Genomic DNA, 17,193 nt, shown 5'->3' on the forward strand with positions numbered 1-17,193 from the left:
CCACCACTGTAAGCTCAATATAACTGCACTTGAGCATATTCGTGTTTCTTACTTGAGCATATTCGTGTTATCTTACTTTTTTTCCATGGAAAAATAAAACTACACTGCTATCTAACTATCTGTTATGCATACTCACATACGTTATAACCTAATTAAGAACAATCCCAGGCCTTTGATTTTTCCTCCTCCCCTTCAGCCCCAGCTAAGCATTGTCTCTCGTTGATTGGTTTGAGGGCTCTTGACATCACTTCAAGTGAACCCAACATGGCGGATCAATAACAAACGCACTGTCCATATTCTCGTTGTTGTCAGCTATGTAAGTAGCAGTGGTTTTGTGTGTTGGGTTTGGGAAACATGGGAGTTGCCAGCTCTTTTTTTGTGGGCAATATGAAATGCACATAGGCGTTCCGTCGATCGCAAAAGTGCAGTTAACATGGAAACCTAATCAGGGAGATAGCCATGTTAGCTAACTCGAAGGCTGGCTAGCTAGCGTGCCATAGGTGCCGTGTGGGCTAGCTAGCAATCTATGCTGATAGCCAACTGAGAGTGGTTGGGACCACAACTAAGCTAGGGTAGCGTGTGTGATTTTGTTCAGAAGAGACGTAGCAATAACAATTGTCCTATGAGTTCATCTTAAATTTAGTTAAAATTCCTAGATACGATAGTTTTCTCCATTGCATGGTTGGTGTGTTTTGTTGGTCTGTTTCTGAAGTAATTGTAGCTAACGTTAGCTAGCCATGTTTGGTTGTTGCACTGCAAGGTTCATTGGAGATCACAACGACTAGTCAGTTGACATCCTAGCTTTGTTGCAATGGTGCTGTTACCAGACGAGCTTCCGATATCCACGCACAAATACTTTCGTGCACGATTGTTTGATAGCGGAATGGTCAAGTTAAGAATGGCATTTTCAGCTAGCCAATGGCATGGCGAGGAAGGGTTGTATTTCATGCATGTGGTGGTAACATTACAAGCAGTGTTATAGACAGCGATAAATGGCTGCTATCAGAATCACATGGCAGAACCAAACCCTCTGACAGTACTTAGACCCATTGAATAGGGGTTGATGTCACAGAACTTTGAACATGTTTGCAGAAGCCATGGTGGTGAAATAGTGCTACCATTGCTTTTATAGTATAAATGGCAGGGGTCTTACTGACCAATAATAACTGTTTTATCTGTTCACTGCAGTGGGAACATGGCAGACAAAAAAAGCAAACCCGCTGGCGTAAAAAGATCATTAAGTAAAAGAGAACAAGATGAAATGAAGAAAAAGGTGAGATGATATTACAACTTTCCACAACTGTGCAGGATTGTTGCTCGGAACCAGAGATTAGAGAGACACTGCTGAAAGTTCACAACTGATTTTCCCTTTGCCTTTTTCCTAATGCCTCCCCGGCATTTGTTGATCTCTACAGGAGGAAGAAAAGGCAGCTGAAGTTTTTGAAGAATTTTTGGCCTCCTTCGACAGTAATGATAAAAGTGGCGTGAAGACTTTTGTCCGTGGTGGAATTGTGAATGCAACAAAAGGTGATAGAATTAAGAAATGGCATATTTCAGTTTATAACCTCATAACTATCCAAACATGTGCAACATGTGCTATTGGCAGTTTTCATATGACAGTGTCATTATAGTGGAGTAACACACGGTTATTACACAAAGTCTGAAGACATTTATCTCAAATATCTGTCATTCACTAGGTTTGCCTTCTCCAGTAATATCCAGTTTATGAGCCGACCTTTTAGGAAATGCATTTTAGAGACAAGTTACAAGTATACTGCTCTGTCTATACAGTATATAGTACTTCAAAGCAACCACAGAGCATGGTTTAACTTGATGGCAGCATTGATGAGAAGGTGTAATTGCATGGAGTCTGTGTGAAAGGCCAGTGCCCTTTGCATTAGATTGCCCCTCTAACTGGTTTGATAGCGTTTGACTTCTTTTCTGTTACAGAGGAGCAAGCAGCTGAAGTGAAGAAGAGTAAGCTCTACAGACCATCCACAAAATTTTCATCTCCAGGTTCCCAAAATGCTGTGCCACCACCACACTCTCCAGATTTCAGGAAGTCTGTAAGTGATGTTGAGAATGGCCACTGTGTTAATACACACATACACACACTCACACTCACATACACAGAGTTAAGGATACAGAAAACAGACATTTTCTGTATAAGAAAATGTCTGTTTGCTTTTTACAGGCTGTCAAAAAGAAGACAGAAGAGAAGAAGAAGAGTAACCTTGAGCTGTTCAAAGAGGAGCTGAAACAGTATGTCCTTTCGTGCTCTTCATTCCAAAGCATTCGTCTGTGTCGTTATGCAGTCCTGTTCTGAAAAAGAGAGTGAGGTGTCGATCCGTTGCCTTTGTTGTCAATCCTTTGTTAGAATCCAAGAAGAACGTGAGGAGCGATACAAAAGGAAGAAGGGGGATCCAGGTACTAGCCTCCCTGATCTGGATGCACCTCTATCACGGAGATCAAGTAAGTCCAAATTCTTTCATTTACAGAGTTTCATGTCCTGTTATTTAAAATCTGAGATAAAGGCTTAATTTGACTGAAATTCTTATTTCACCCTGACAGTATTTGATGATGATCCGGCATTGCCTAACTCAACTAACCTTTACATTGGCTGTATAAACCCAAAGGTAAGTACAACAGCTGAGGAATCATAGTAACCTTTGTGTAATGCATCCATACAATGAAGGACAGAAACACTGATTCGCCAATCAGAAATTGTCGTAGAAGCTTCTTTCCCAAGTGAAAAAAATGCTGCTTGTTGAGCTGCCACAGGCCTCTGCCAAGGTCTTTTCAGGACACTACAGAAGGAAGTTAGATTGCCTGCACAACAGATGTGAGCTCTCTTTTTTCTTCTTCTTCTTCTTCTTCTTCTCTCTCTTCCTCTTCCCTCTTGTCTTCTCCGCGGAGATGAATGAGGAGATGCTGTGTAAGGAGTTTGGCAAGTACGGGCCCCTGGCCAGCGTGAAGATCATGTGGCCGCGCACGGACGAGGAACGCACGCGCGTCTCCAACCGCGGCTTCGTGGCCTTTATGACACGCAAGGATGCAGAGAGGGCTATGGCGGCACTGGACGGTACAGAACTACATTTTTTCTTTTGTTTTTTGCCTGTTCACTTAAGGTCAGTGTAAATATAAACAAAAAGTTGACCTATGCTGTTAAGGGTTACAGGTGAACACTATGTGTTCTATATCTACAGGTAAAAACATCGGGCATGCTTTGTTTGCTCAGCTGGGCTACTTTGTGTTCATAATTTCCTATTCTAGAGTTTCACAGGGTGTTGAGTTTGCTTCCTTTGAATTTAACAGTGCTGAGATGTCGCACTTCTGAAGAAGATGACACATGGGCTCTAATTTGAAACCGCAATTGCGCACTGCAGATTGGTTTCAGTGCTTAGGCTATCATGCAGTGAGAACAAGTGGTAATGCCAATATTTGTTCATGTATTGACACAGCTCAGGGTGAAATCAAGCATAAAATTGAGTGTGTGTGTGTATGCCTGTCTTGTTGAGCGTCACAAATTACAGCCCACTGACTTATTCAGATATTCAGAGGCCAACTAATGACAGTATCAGCGGTTGACGTAGGCTAAGACAACACTGGAACTGTGTGCAATTTCAAAGATTACCCAAACAGACTGAGGCTCTCATATGGATAGTGACACTGTGAGTTTCTTTGGAAAAGTGACTGTACTGTGCCCACAGACTCAATGTTGTTGTTGTTGTTGTTGTTGCCTTTGCAGGTAAGACGATCATGGGCTTTGAGATGAAGCTGGGCTGGGGCAAACCGGTGCGCATCCCTCCCCAGCCCCTCTACACACCCATCGGGGTCCTTAAGACGTCCACACCGCCCCCACCCTCCGGCCTGCCTTTCAACGCCCAGCCCCGCGATCGCTTCCGCAACGACTTCACCAAGCCCTGGAGTCGCTCCAAAGACGAGTTCGAGAAGGTAACCAACCCTCGCCGCCAGTCTGATCGCGTCATTGGCTGTGTGCATGGTCCTCTAGTGGATGGAATTGTCTCTAGAAGGGTCTGTTTGAGGTTTAGGAGTTATAGTTCAAAGCCAGTTAATGCCTGGGTAGCATTTGGACACGTTTTAGTGTTTGTTTGTTTCTAGTTCATGTCATTTTTGAGTAGCTTCACTAAAAAGACACCACAACCATCAGAGGATAAAGATGCTGGACATTGATTTAAAACTCGAGCTGAGACTGGGAGCTGCACATGTAAATAGGCTTTTGAGACGGTCTGTAGGGACAGCAGTGCTATTTATGGACCTGCAGCTCCGAGCTTCACTTCTCTTACTGAACTCCAGTCGCTTTATCCTGTGATAAGTACAGGACCCTTTTTTGTGAAACTACTTCAGCGCATAGACAAAGTACACAGATGGTTTGTACAGGAATGTTATCAGGCAGACAGCGCCAGAGATACACAGCTCTATCTAACTCTACCTCATTGACATTTAGCAGCTGTGCACTTACTATTAGCTCATACTTTTTTTGTAACAACAACCAGTATATCCTCAGACAATTACAGTGCACAAAATAGTAGTAACTCAAAGTGGATAAATTTTTTCCTTCTTCTCACTGTAGTAACCAGTTTCACTACTACGAATGACTGCAACGGTGGTATGGTTTCTTCTGTGCTGTGTGTATCCTGTAGTGTGTCAACCTGTATATATACTCACTTTGTTTATATCTTCACTATTTGGTTTGACTTCACGAACAGACTCTGTCCGAAGCCGTAGTCAAAGTGGTTATCCCAACAGAAAGGTACACACTCTCTCTACTCCTACTACTACTGCTACTACGACTCCAAAAGCCTACTCTCTCCTCTCTGAAGGGAAGGACTCGGGGGTGGGGGGCGATGGGGGTTAGGCTACCAGAGATAGCACACTCTTTTAGTAGTGCTGCTGAATCACAAGGGGGCGTATTGAACTGCTACAGGAGGAAACAACAATAGCTACAGGGTTGTTTACTTATTTATTTATTTAGTTATTTTTGCCAGGTCAGGACTATGTAATATTGCTGAGGCTCTTCGGGGATGTTTGACCTGTTCCTCTATTTGTAGAAAAGCGTCTGCATTGTTACATTCATTAATTGGCCTAGATCAGAATACACACGTTGTTATTAAAAGTGTACTTGTTTGGCTACAATATCTCGTGCCTCCTGAAATTAGCTTAATAGCCATTGTCATGCCATTACATTGAAATGCAATGCTAAAAACTAAATTTGCTGAAAGTTACTAGCATCCATTTCACAGCTTTGAGTATACTTGTACTGTGCTGTATATTGGTACACCCGTCTGACCTAAAAGGAAAGTCTTAATATAGCCTATAATAATTAGTTGCGGTCTTTGTCACCTGCAGACTACTGATATGCCAGCACAGTTAAATGTGTGTGTTTATATGTGTTGGAGTCAGCAAGTGAGTTTTGTTAACCCTTAAGTCTTCCGCTTTATTGTTGTTGTTCGTCTCATAGCCTGTTTACCATAATATATATTCACACTTGCAACCACACACATACACACATACATATATATATATATATATATATACACACACACACACACAGTCTGTACTGAGACATCATGACAGTTATTTGTAGATCAGAGATGCGTAGTAGCTAATAGTAGTAAGTGACGTAGACCAAGTCAGTAGTGGTCTGTCTCCATATGTCTGATGTGTACTATAGACCTGCTATTTCTCAGGGAGGGCCTGTGCTCTGCAATGACTTAGACTGTTTCTGTTCACACCAGTGCAAAAAAACCTTTGCATGTCAGCTTCTCAGAGAGATGAAGGGATGAACTAACACCAGCCAGCCCTTTGCTGTGTATGTGCAAAAGCTTAGAGGAAATTATTGTTTTTCCCCCCTCTGTTTATGTGCAACACTGTAGGAGTTGAATGGAACACTTCATTAATCCTATGTTACTGTTTTTGTGTGAGTATGTGTGGTTGTGTGTGTGTGTGTGAGTGTGTGTTCATTCATAGTTAGGCAGAAGGGTGAAGGAGAGAATGAGTGGCAGTGTGAGACAGACAATGGATGAGAGAGAAAGAGGGAGAGAGAGAGAGAGAGAGAGAGTGAGTGCATAAACAGATGTGTTATGGGAGGATGAGGGGGTGTGGTGAAAAAAAGGTCCCCAGCTTCATCCTGTCTCTCTCTCGTCTGCAGACACCTGTTAGGTCTCATCCACAGAATGATAGAGTTTGTGGTGCGTGAAGGGCCTATGTTTGAAGCAATCATCATGAGCAAAGAGAAGAGCAACCCAGACTTCAGGTGAATTACACACACACACACACACACACACACACACATATACACACACACACACACACACACACACACACACACATATACACACACACACACACACACACACACATATACACACAAACACACACACACACACACACACACACACACACACACACACATATACACACAAACACACACACACACACGCTGCACACAGAGTATACATATGGCATATGACTCACTAGTGTACACCCACCACTGCATGTAGTCATGTCCTTGTCTTGCGTCTGCTTACACGTGTACTCCATCACTAATACACTAAGTCCATTTGTCACTCACTCTTATACATTTTAGTTCCAATGTAAATACTTGACACGAGCCATATGTTTGAGTCCAAGATAATCCTCTCATGAGTGTTACCGTGTCGCCGGTTCATTGTTGTAAGTGTTGGCTGTTTGTCTCCCAGGTTTCTGTTTGAGAATAAGAGTCAGGAGCATGTGTACTACCGCTGGAAGCTCTACACCATCCTGCAGGTAAGGCCTACTCCCCTGCCCCCTCACAGCTGTGATGACTTGTCCCGGATCCCAAACTGCCATACAAATTTCTCTTGCTTAAAAAAAAAGGATGCTGCCTGTATTTGTATTGTGGATGATGTTAGATGCAGTCATAAAGGTGTACACAGCCTGTGTAATTGAACGGGTCAGCGCAAAAATTGTATTGCTTGCCAATAATAATAATAATAATAATGCAAATTAATCCAGGTTCCTTTTGAGACAACTTAAACAATCTTCCAGATATTGTGCAATAGTATACGTGATCCATTGATGTTTTCCTAGACCAGCTCCATAGTCCGCCATAAACCCCTTAGACTGTCGGGTGTGTGTAAGAGGGAGGGTAACTGGCGTGATTTGACAGACTGGATTTTTCCATCTTCTCAGGGCGAGTCCCCCGGTCAGTGGCGGACGGCAGACTTCCGCATGTTTCGCGGCGGCTCCATTTGGAGGCCGCCCCTCCTCAACCCATATCTCCATGGCGACGAGGAGGTGCTTGAAGACGAGGTGCCTGTGACGCAAGAGGAGGAGCTGAGGAAAGGCCAGCTGAAGAGCGAGTGAGTTCCCAGAGGAACAGTCTTACACACTGCCCAGCACTCTGGTGCTGGTGTCTCTGTCTCTTTCTTTTTAAAATGCTCTCTCACAACATATAGCAGCTGTCTAAGTTCTATATCGTTCCTATGGTAACACAAACGGTTTGCGTTGCCACCGTTCCGCTGCCGAACCATAGGACACCTGCCGCTTGCCACTGGTCAATGTGATCCCCGCCTTAATTCTACTTTTAGTCAAGATTGTTCATAGCAAGGGTTTAGAGATATGACCATGCCACTGTTTGTAACACGTACGCTAACTATGACAGATCACTCAAAGTACCAGTCAGGTATTTCTGTCTTATCCACTCAGCTATGTAGCTATGAAAGCACCCACTCTGGCCTCGCAGATAAGTGTTCCTCCATGGGCTAACCACCTCCTCCGCGTCCCCACAGGCACCGGGAGCAGCTGGAGTCTCTGCTGCAGAGGATGACTCCGCGGAGGGACGAGATAGGCGACGCCATGCTCTTCTGCCTGGAGAAAGCCGAGGCTGCCGAGGAGGTGGTGGCCTGCATCTCCGAGTCCCTGTCCTTAATCCAGACGCCACCGCAGAAGAAGGTAGGTACACACACACACACACACACACACACACAGACACACACTCAGACAGACACACACACACTCAGACAGACTCACACACACACACACACACTCAGACAGACTCACACACACACACACACACTCAGACAGACTCACACACACACACACACACTCAGACAGACTCACACACACACACACTCAGACAGACTCACACACACACACACTCAGACACACACACACACACTCAGACAGACTCAGACAGACTCTCACACACACACACAGACACACTCAGACACACACACACACACACACACACTCAGACAGACATGCACACACACACACTCAGACAGACACACACACACACACTCAGACAGACCGACACAGACAGACAGAAAGGGCTTTCAGATATAACCTCCGGAGTATATGCGGAGGTTTGTCAAACGGAGGTCCTACCCTTCGGATCATTCAGATATAATGCTAACCTGCGGACATTATACAGACCTATGTGTGAACGACATACACGCACATTTCAGAATCTCCGTGTGGTTGTCGAGTGAGGGATGGGGGCTTGCAGAGTTCGCAAGAGGCGAGATATGACGCAGAATATATGCGGCCTGTATATCACAGCTGCTGTTTTTGTTTACAAAATGTATGCATTATGTAGGCTAAAGAAGAAAAATCTATTGTGCGTAGGCTAATACTTGAAGTAGGCACGTAAGTGCGCATACTTGAAGCTGACCTACAGTATTTGTATATGTGCTTCAAATAAACACATTTATCTGTTCTCAACGTTATGTAGCATAATCACTTGGCCCAAATCTTGGAGCGTTGGAGAGAGCATGCACAAACATGTAGGCTTTATTGTACCAGCCAATTCAGTAACTCAAGACTTCAAGGCCATCATATACAACGTTTTTAAACAACAAACAAAATACTAACATAACAGTGAAGTGGTTTGTTTTTTCATAGTTTATTTTTCCAAAAGCATCCTCTCCCCATGTGTCTATTGTATTTATGTAAGGAGCTTGGAACAAAGTTGGGTTTTCTTCGTTTTCATTTCTCTAGGCATATTTATTCTCAACAAATATCGGGTTCAGCAGTGAGGTCATGAAAAGGCTATCAATGAACAGAAAACCGACCGTGTTGGCTAACAATTTATTAAATGGTCTACTCCTGTTATTGTCGTCAACGACGTCGTTGTAGGCTACTGCCTTTTCAGCGCCTTCTGCTTATGATGATTTGGTCTTTTGAATTCCTTTGGCTTTGCCATGCGGTTGTAGGCTACCTCAACGTGTCTTGCCGTTCCCTTCATGTGTTCTATCACAACGCTGTCTGCCCTCATGGACAGTAGCTCCGTGATGTCTGCGTCTTTCCAGGTCAGAGATTTTCTGGACGGCACTATGCCACTCCATCATGACACTGGCATTTAAGTCAGATTTAAGTGCCCCTGCCACATGGACGCACGAAAGAAACGTCATCGACACGCCCTCTCACTAGGTGTGAATTTTAACAGCATGTTCTACGCTTCGTTCAGACACAGCACATTTACATAATGTCCGGAGGAAATACTAGGAGGGGAGCAGTAGAACAACCGGCTAAGTTTGGACTTCCATATGACCGTTTATGTTGTTCAGATATACGGCCCAAACATTTAACATCCGCAGAACTTCCAGTCTTACACGTATGTCTGAAAGCTCACATACATAAACACACAGAATGACACAGACAGATAGACACACACAGACAGACAGACACACACAGACAGACAGACACACACAGACAGACAGACACACACAGACAGACAGACACACACAGACAGACAGACACACACAGACAGACAGACACACACAGACAGACAGACACACACAGACAGACAGACACACACAGACAGACAGACACACACAGACAGACACACACAGACAGACACACACAGACAGACACACACAGACAGACACACACAGACAGACAGACACAGACAGACACAGACAGACACAGACAGACAGACACAGACAGACAGACAGAGACAGACAGACACAGACAGACAGACAGACATTATAGCAGATGATGAGACCGAATATATACAGTCTATGGACTATACGCACAAAGAGTCAGTGCTGTAGACATCACTGCAGAAGGGGTAGAGCACACATTCATGCGCAATTTCAATTAGCATGTGTGGACAGTATGCATAGAAGTGCAAATGCTCACACAAGCACACATACAGTACATGTAGCCAGTGCATGCACCACTGCAGGAAATAGTGCAGAGATATTAGTGCATACACCACTGCAGGAAATAGTGCAGAGATATTAGTGCATACACCACTGCATAAAAATAGTGCGGAGATATTAGTGCATACACCACTGCAGGAAATAGTGCAGAGATATTAGTGCAGGAAATAGTGCAGAGATATTAGTGCAGGAAATAGTGCAGAGATATTAGATATGAAGTCCATACTGGAGCTTCTGAATATAGCACAGAAATGACATACATTCACATAAAGTGAACACACCACTGTTGAAGCATACACCACTGTAGAAATGATGCACTGTGACCCATTCTCTTGCTTCCATATCATTTCATCACCAATGCAGATAGACAGAGTCTTGCATGCTCAGTGTTGGATTAAAGGATTCGTGTGTTAATTGAAGCTATTGATATCGGATGTTCCCTGCTCAGCCAAGTGATATTTTAATAGCTGTCTTTCATTTTCTCTGAACAGGTTGCCAGATTGTATTTAGTCTCTGATATTCTTTACAACTCCTGTGCCAAAGTTGCCAATGCGTCATATTACAGAAAATAGTAAGTATTAAAATCAGTCTCATCACCAAAGCATGGAAGATGAATCAGATTCCTTAGGCATTGTGCAGTCTTTGATTGCTAATCCATCCGTTCTTCTGTTTTTCTTGTTTTTCCATTTCCTCTAAATTACCATCAAAAGCTTTGAGTCCAAATTGCCCCAGATATTTGGAGATATCAGTGAAGCCTACAGAAACATACGTGCCCGTCTGCAAGCTGAACAGTTCAAGGTGCGGCCTCATTTTTAATAAAGGCTTCCCCCCTCTTGTTCTTAATGTTGAATCCCATATGCATTTTTGACTCTCTCGTCTCTCCTCCACCTTTCCTCTTTCTCTGTCTGTCTCATGGTTGGCCTCTCCCTCCATAGCAAAAGATCATGGCTTGTTTCCGGGCGTGGGAGGACTGGGCCATCTACCCAGAGTCCTACCTCATCCAGCTGCAGAACATCTTCCTGGGCCTGGTCAAACCTGGAGAGGAGGTCATCGAACAGCCAGAGGTTAGCATTCAGAACACACGTACACACACACACACACACACACACACGTACACACACACACACAAGATACATATTATGGTGGAGGAGGTCATAGAACAGCCAGAGATGAGCATGCAGAACACACACACACAGACACACACAAAATACATATTATGGTGGGATCCATATATTGTAGAGTTTCCAGAGAAATTACCAGTTAGCTGACGCAGAGCAATGCCTGGCAAGTTGTTTAGTCTTTCTGTTAGAAGGTCTACAAATCTGTTGTCCATGTAGGACCATTTTATGTAGAACACAAACCCACACACACATACACACATTAATTGCTATTGTGGTTTGCCTAAGCCCTTCATCACCTGAGTGTTTACTTCCGTCTGCTATATCAAACTGATTGTGTTTATTCTGTGACAAAGCAGACTGCACAAATGACCAAATGAACAGAGGTACATTTGATTTGATACTTGGGGATTTCTCCAATCTTCTGTTCACTCTTCTACCCACTTTTAATTTGTTTCTGTGAGTGATGTACCAGTGCTTAGTGTGAGCCAGAGTATTTGTAGTGAAGATTTGGTGTGTGTGTGTGTGTCTGTGTGTGTGTGTGTGTGTGTGTGTGTCTGTCCATTGTGGGGCAGGTGTTGTGCTGATGTAATGGACCTTGGATGCATTCAGCCATCTTTTGTATTCAGTGCTGTGTGTGTTTCAAATCAGTTTATCTTCTATATGAGCCTGGGGGAGATCTGTGCACTTTGGATAATTGAGTTCTGGGTAATTGAAGTATCAGTGTGTAGATGGAGAATGGCTCTTTCACTTCAGCAAAAGTCTGGGTCTCCTGAAGGAATAACAACCAAACAGGCAAGCCGAGGTTTAAAAAGTGGGCCATTTCTGCTGTCTCATGAAGGGTACCGGATTTCTTCTAACATCTCTCAGGAAATAAATGTTGTGTGGAAAATTGAGTGTCTGGATACAATATCTGCAGTTTTGAAGCAGTGCATCCTGGGTAAGCTGGAGTCCAGTTGGTCTGTTGTTAGGGAGCAGTTTGCTGTGACTGACTGGCTCTCTTCTCAGCAGTCTACTTCATCAGCGGTGATTTAGAGGGTTGAATTGTGCAAAATTGTGTCTTTGTTGGAGCCCAAATCAAGCAGAAGGATTGTGTTGTGATGTGACTGCTGAATTTTCTCTCTTGATGGGGGGGGGGGGGATTGTGTGACTATGGCTGATTAAATGAACTGATTAAGACGTGGGAGTGCTGTGTGGAACGATGTGGGAGGTTGTGAGTCGTTGACTTTTTGCTGAGACTGGAGTTTGGGAGTGTTTTGGTCATTAAGTTTCCATTAGAGACTCGGCCGGGAGTGGGATAGTCTCATAAACCTGGCTTGACTCCTGGCATAAAGCTGGAGCCATATTGTATTGTCATTTGGTTTCGGCACCGTTTGGTGTCAGTGGAAAGGACATGCAAGGGACATGGAAGGGACATGTTGACATGCAAAAGTGTTTATCCACGGGGGGTAACAGAGTGTTTGATGGAACAGCAGGCCTCTGCTCTGGACCTGGATGGAGCTCCTCTGGACGGAGTGCCCCTGGATGGAGTGCCCCTGGATGGGGCTCTCTTAGACGGGGCACCTTTGGACGGGACGCCGTTGGACGACCTGGACGGATCACCCATGGGGTGGGACCCTGCTTCGCTGGACGGTGTACCTGTGGATGACATTGATGGTGTCCCCCTGGGATCGTCTATAGATGACATTGATGGAATGCCACGTAAGTATATGCAACCCAAATTCCTAAAGGTGTGTTTTTGTTTGTGTATGTGTATTGATTACATTTTAGTAAAATTTCTAAATATCAATTATAGTGAACCATGTGTTAACCATTATGCCTGTCCTTGTCTCTTTGTGCGTGTGTGCGTGTGTGTGTGTGTGTGTGTGTGTGGCTGTTTATATGTTGAATGTTTGTGTGTATGTGTTTGCGCTCTCTGTTCCAGTGGATGAAAGCACAGACCGAGGAGTCCCCCACGCCAGAGTGACCCTGTCAAAGTGGGAGCGAGTGGATGATGGAGAGCCTCTGAAGAGCACAGATGCAGACAGCAGGTAAGGGAGGGCCTCTCTCTCTCCCTCCCTCTCTCTCTCTCTCTCTCTCCCCCCTCTCTCTCTCCTTCTCTCTCCCTCCCCCCTCTCTCTCTCCTTCTCTCTCCCTCTATTTTTCTCTTCCTCCCTGTCTATCTCTCCTCAATCCCTTTTCCCTCTCTCCATTTCTTCTCTCATTCTCACTTTCACTCTTCCTCTCCTCCTCTCTTTTCTCTCCCTCTCTGTTCATCTTCCTCTAGCTCGTGGCTCTAATAAACTGCAGTGCTGGGTCCAGCTCCAGCCCCAGCTGTAAGCCATTATGACATGATGGATGAGCCCTGTGCTGGATGCAGGAGGAGTTAACCTTTAATCAAGTTCCCTTAACAGCTGTGAAACGAGAGGGAGACCTTTTACATCGCCCCGTTTATTCATCTTCTCATTTCCTCTCTCCTTTTTTAATTGCTCTCATATCTCTCCCCCCCCCCCTCTCTCTCTATCTCTCTCTCTCTCCCTCTCTCCCCCCTCTCTCTCTCTCCCTCCTCCCTCTCTGTCTATCTCTATCTCTCTCTCTCTCTCTCTCTCTCTCTCTCTGTCTCTCTTTCTTCCTGGGGAGAAATGTGTGATTTAAAACAATAATGGTTCAGGGAGGATTTTTTTTTGCAACTGATGACTGAAGTCTGATTTTCAGTCGTTTCTTTGTGTTTGTCTCCCTCCTCCCTCTCTGCACTAGAGGTGTAAAGGACGGGGAAGGGGAGTCAGACGATGACAGCAGTGACGGCTCCTCCAGCCCGTCAAAGTTTGATGCGGCTGACTTCAAGAGCTCCGTCTCCAGCTTTGAGCTCTCCGAGAGCAAGAGGAGTAAACTGCGTGAACTGGAGGTTAGCAGCCAGCGTCTTCTATTGCTGTCTCACTAAACAACATATTCCTCACATCTCTGAAGCATCAGATTTGTATTTAGTGTTTTGGAGCTGTAGCTACATCAAGTATAAGTATAAGTATATATACTCTTTGATCCTGTGAGGGAAATTTGGTCTCTGCATTTATCCCAATCCATGAATTAGTGACTCGGCACACAGTGAACACACAGTGAGGTGAAGCACACACTAATCCCGGCGCAGTGAGCTGCCTGCAACAACAGCGGCGCTCGGGGTTAGGTGCCTTGTTCAAGGGCACTTCAGCCGTGCCTACTGGTCGGTGTTTGAACCGGCAACCCTCTGGTTACAAGTAAGAAGCGCTAACCAGTAGGCCACGGCTGCCCCTCACATCACACCATTTAGGTAGATTAATTCAGATCGACTTCTAGGTGCCCTGATCTTCTGTATACTAGGACGACCAACAAGTAAATCAAAATGTCAATTACCATTCCATGTCAATGAAACCGATTTACTGTGTTTTGTTTTCGTTATGGTCACCACTGTCCAGATAATTGTGTTTGAAGCCAGGATGAGGTGTTCGCAGTAGAAGGATTTGGTTTGAGTATTCTCCCTCTCTTTCAGGTGAAGGTGATGAAGTTCCAAGATGAGCTGGAGTCGGGGAAGAAGACCCGCAAGTCAGGCATGAGCGTCCATGAGCAGGTCCAGCACTACAGGAACAAGCTGCTCCAGAAGGTCAGTGCTGAGGTCAGACACCTCAACCAGGCCTGCCGTGGGGTTGACTGGTGGGGCAAAGCTGGTCTATCGAAGGAGCAAATAGTATGCCGGTTTTGGAATAGTATGCAGGGTTTCACCGGTTATCACCTCATGCTTACTGAGCTCACTCAAAGCAGTTGGCTCAGTGGGTGGTTGAAATACAGCCTGCTGTTACAGTTGGATAAAACCTATGATATTTGCAATAAGGGCACTGTGATGAAAGTTTTCAGGATCATGAGAAAAGTTTTCATCACAAGGCTTGAGCACATGCTATTTAATGCTTAGCTTACTGGAATTTTAGACGTTCTAAATAGCTTGCAGATGTTCTTAATACTTAGCACACAAGCCAGCGGTTGTTCTAAATGCATAGCGCATGAGGGTTGTGGTCTCAAGACGTTCTAAATGCAAATGGACAGGACTTGTGGGCCTTCTCAAATCACTTCAGGTGTTTTACTGCACCTGTCTGAGATAATCAGAAAGTAATGAAGCCATTAGTAAAATCATGAGCAAGGAGACCTCAAACACACCGCACTGTCTACTTCCCAGCAGCAGGACACCGAGCTTATAACTGAGTGGAAAAAAAGCAATCAATGGTTTTAATTTGCAGCAGTCATCTTGAAATGAGCTTGATTAATTCATACAGTGTAAAAATGTACCGCAGCGTGTTGTTATTGCTTCTCGAAAGCAGTTCAGCTCTCCTAGAGAGGATCATTTTAGCTCTTTAATTAAAACTCTCATCTATCATGGCCATCTCTTCAAATCTGGAACTCCTGTGGGTTTGATTTAACGTTAGCTGAATTAGCTGGGTTAAGTCCGGCCTACTGGTTAGGCAGTGGTTCGGTTACAGCCCATACGTGCTTGAGGAGTGAAGTGCACTGGACTGGACCTGAGCCTGCGTTTGGGGGAAGATCTGATAAGCAGACGTGACTGTGATGGATCTGGCCCTGATCAGGGATCAGATGCGATGACTGCAGACTGCAGGGCAGCCTCCGGCTCGAAGTTATTCCAGAGTCAGATGCTGTCTTGGGATGGGGGTTTGTTAACATCCTGTCCTCGTTCTGTCGTTTCTGTTCTATCCACAGGAGTTTGAAAAGGACGAGCAGGAGAAAAAAGAGAAGTCATCGCAGAAACCAAAGGAACGGTCCAAGAAGGAGGAGAAGAAGGAGCGGGCGGAGGACCGGAGCAGAACGAGGGACAAGGAGAGGAGTAAACGGAGCGAAGACCGCGAGAGGGGAAGAGACTCGGAAGACAGGAGAGAAAGGTACGTCTTCACCTTCTCCTGTCCTTCAAATGCTCGTGAGAGACGGCACATAGATTTCACGAGGTTTACCGTCCATTTCACATCTGCTTGTGTGGCTTCGACTAGGTATGCTGATGTTTTTTGCACTTTTCCTGTGGTTCCTGTGGTGTGTCTTAGGACAAAGTCCAGGTCTCCCAAGAGGTCGAAGCGTTCCCGCTCCCCGTCACCTGTCCGGAAGTCGCGGAGGTCGACGTCCCGCTCGCCACACCGTTCTCACAAAAAGTCCAAGAAGAACAAACACTGAAATTTGACCCCTGGACCTTGGCCCCTTAGCGGACACATAAGCTTCCTATAGAGGGCGGGGTGTGTGAGTGGGTTTTGGTGGTGGAGGAGGAGGGCATCAAGGGACAGATCACTCTGCCAATCATCACTCCGACAGCCCTTCCCCAGCAGTACCACACGGTTGCCTCCAGTGTCCCACAGTGCTCCGGGAATGGACTGGTCCTCCCAGGCCTCTCTTCGGTTTTGATGATTTCCCACAGTGCATCACGGTTACCTGGCCCCAGCCCACCGCCTTCATGTCAGTGCTGCTCCAGCTCCTCTCCCACCCCACGGCTCATTTTTATAAGACACAGGTTCCCATGTTGACTGTACAGTTCTCTTTTTTGTGTTCTTTTATTTGTTTTTATTTGGAATGTTAAGTGCTATTATTATTTGTCTCTTAAGGTCTTTTGAATGAAAGTGGAAAATGTTGCAAGATTGTTCCCCCAATCTTTACATTAAATACAAAAAAGATCTTGGATAAGGGGTGTGTGTGTGTGTGTGTAAATTTGTAGAAAAACAGTTTTATCTGGCTTGTCAACTGAATTTAGGATACCAGCTTTATCAGAGGCACAAAAAGGGAAGGGCTTGGACAAGATAAATGCCCGTCTTTCTGGTGCTTGTTATTCTGTTTGTCTACTCTTATCTGCTAAAGTGTAATGAGTGTGTGTGTGTGACCCAGACAGAGGCTCTGGTGGTTCTCCTGTACGC

At 45.0% G+C, this 17,193-nt stretch overlaps 1 protein-coding gene across 2 annotated transcripts; it reads left to right on the top strand.

Moving 5' to 3' along the window:
* Positions 1–258: 258 nt before the first annotated feature.
* Positions 259–16,968, top strand: LOC143112049 (U2 snRNP-associated SURP motif-containing protein). Of its 2 annotated transcripts, none has more exons than XM_076274297.1 (23): positions 259–316; positions 1,189–1,273; positions 1,416–1,527; positions 1,951–2,066; positions 2,195–2,262; positions 2,378–2,472; positions 2,572–2,636; positions 2,917–3,082; positions 3,749–3,954; positions 4,731–4,774; positions 6,173–6,277; positions 6,723–6,789; positions 7,195–7,364; positions 7,794–7,956; positions 10,661–10,740; positions 10,880–10,967; positions 11,105–11,233; positions 12,760–12,988; positions 13,212–13,317; positions 14,024–14,171; positions 14,790–14,900; positions 16,004–16,182; positions 16,339–16,968. In XM_076274297.1, the coding sequence occupies exons 2-23, from the start codon at positions 1,196–1,198 to the stop codon at positions 16,463–16,465; spliced, it is 2,652 nt and encodes an 883-aa protein (XP_076130412.1). In that variant the 5' UTR covers positions 259–316; positions 1,189–1,195; the 3' UTR covers positions 16,466–16,968. The 2 variants fall into 2 exon arrangements, with proteins under 2 accessions (XP_076130412.1, XP_076130413.1); XM_076274298.1 differs by having other exon boundaries at positions 12,763–12,988.
* Positions 16,969–17,193: the final 225 nt, after the last annotated feature.

The sequence above is a fragment of the Alosa pseudoharengus genome, unplaced genomic scaffold, assembly GCF_046254945.1.
Source record: "Alosa pseudoharengus isolate Yale_2024_CS ecotype anadromous, Long Island Sound unplaced genomic scaffold, YU_APseudo_1.1 YU_APseudo_1.1_scf_8, whole genome shotgun sequence".
Lineage (NCBI taxonomy): Eukaryota > Metazoa > Chordata > Actinopteri > Clupeiformes > Clupeidae > Alosa > Alosa pseudoharengus.

What these genes read in the sequence shown, in the direction of transcription:
- LOC143112049 (XM_076274297.1), top strand. Translation starts at nt 1,196, where the DNA reads ATGGCAGACAAAAAAAGCAAACCCGCTGGCGTAAAAAGATCATTAAGT. An exon ending in AAGATGAAATGAAGAAAAAG is followed by an intron (nt 1,274 to 1,415) that starts GTGAGATGATAT and finishes TGATCTCTACAG; the next exon opens with GAGGAAGAAAAGGCAGCTGA. An exon ending in AAGAGCAACCCAGACTTCAG is followed by an intron (nt 6,278 to 6,722) that starts GTGAATTACACA and finishes TTTGTCTCCCAG; the next exon opens with GTTTCTGTTTGAGAATAAGA.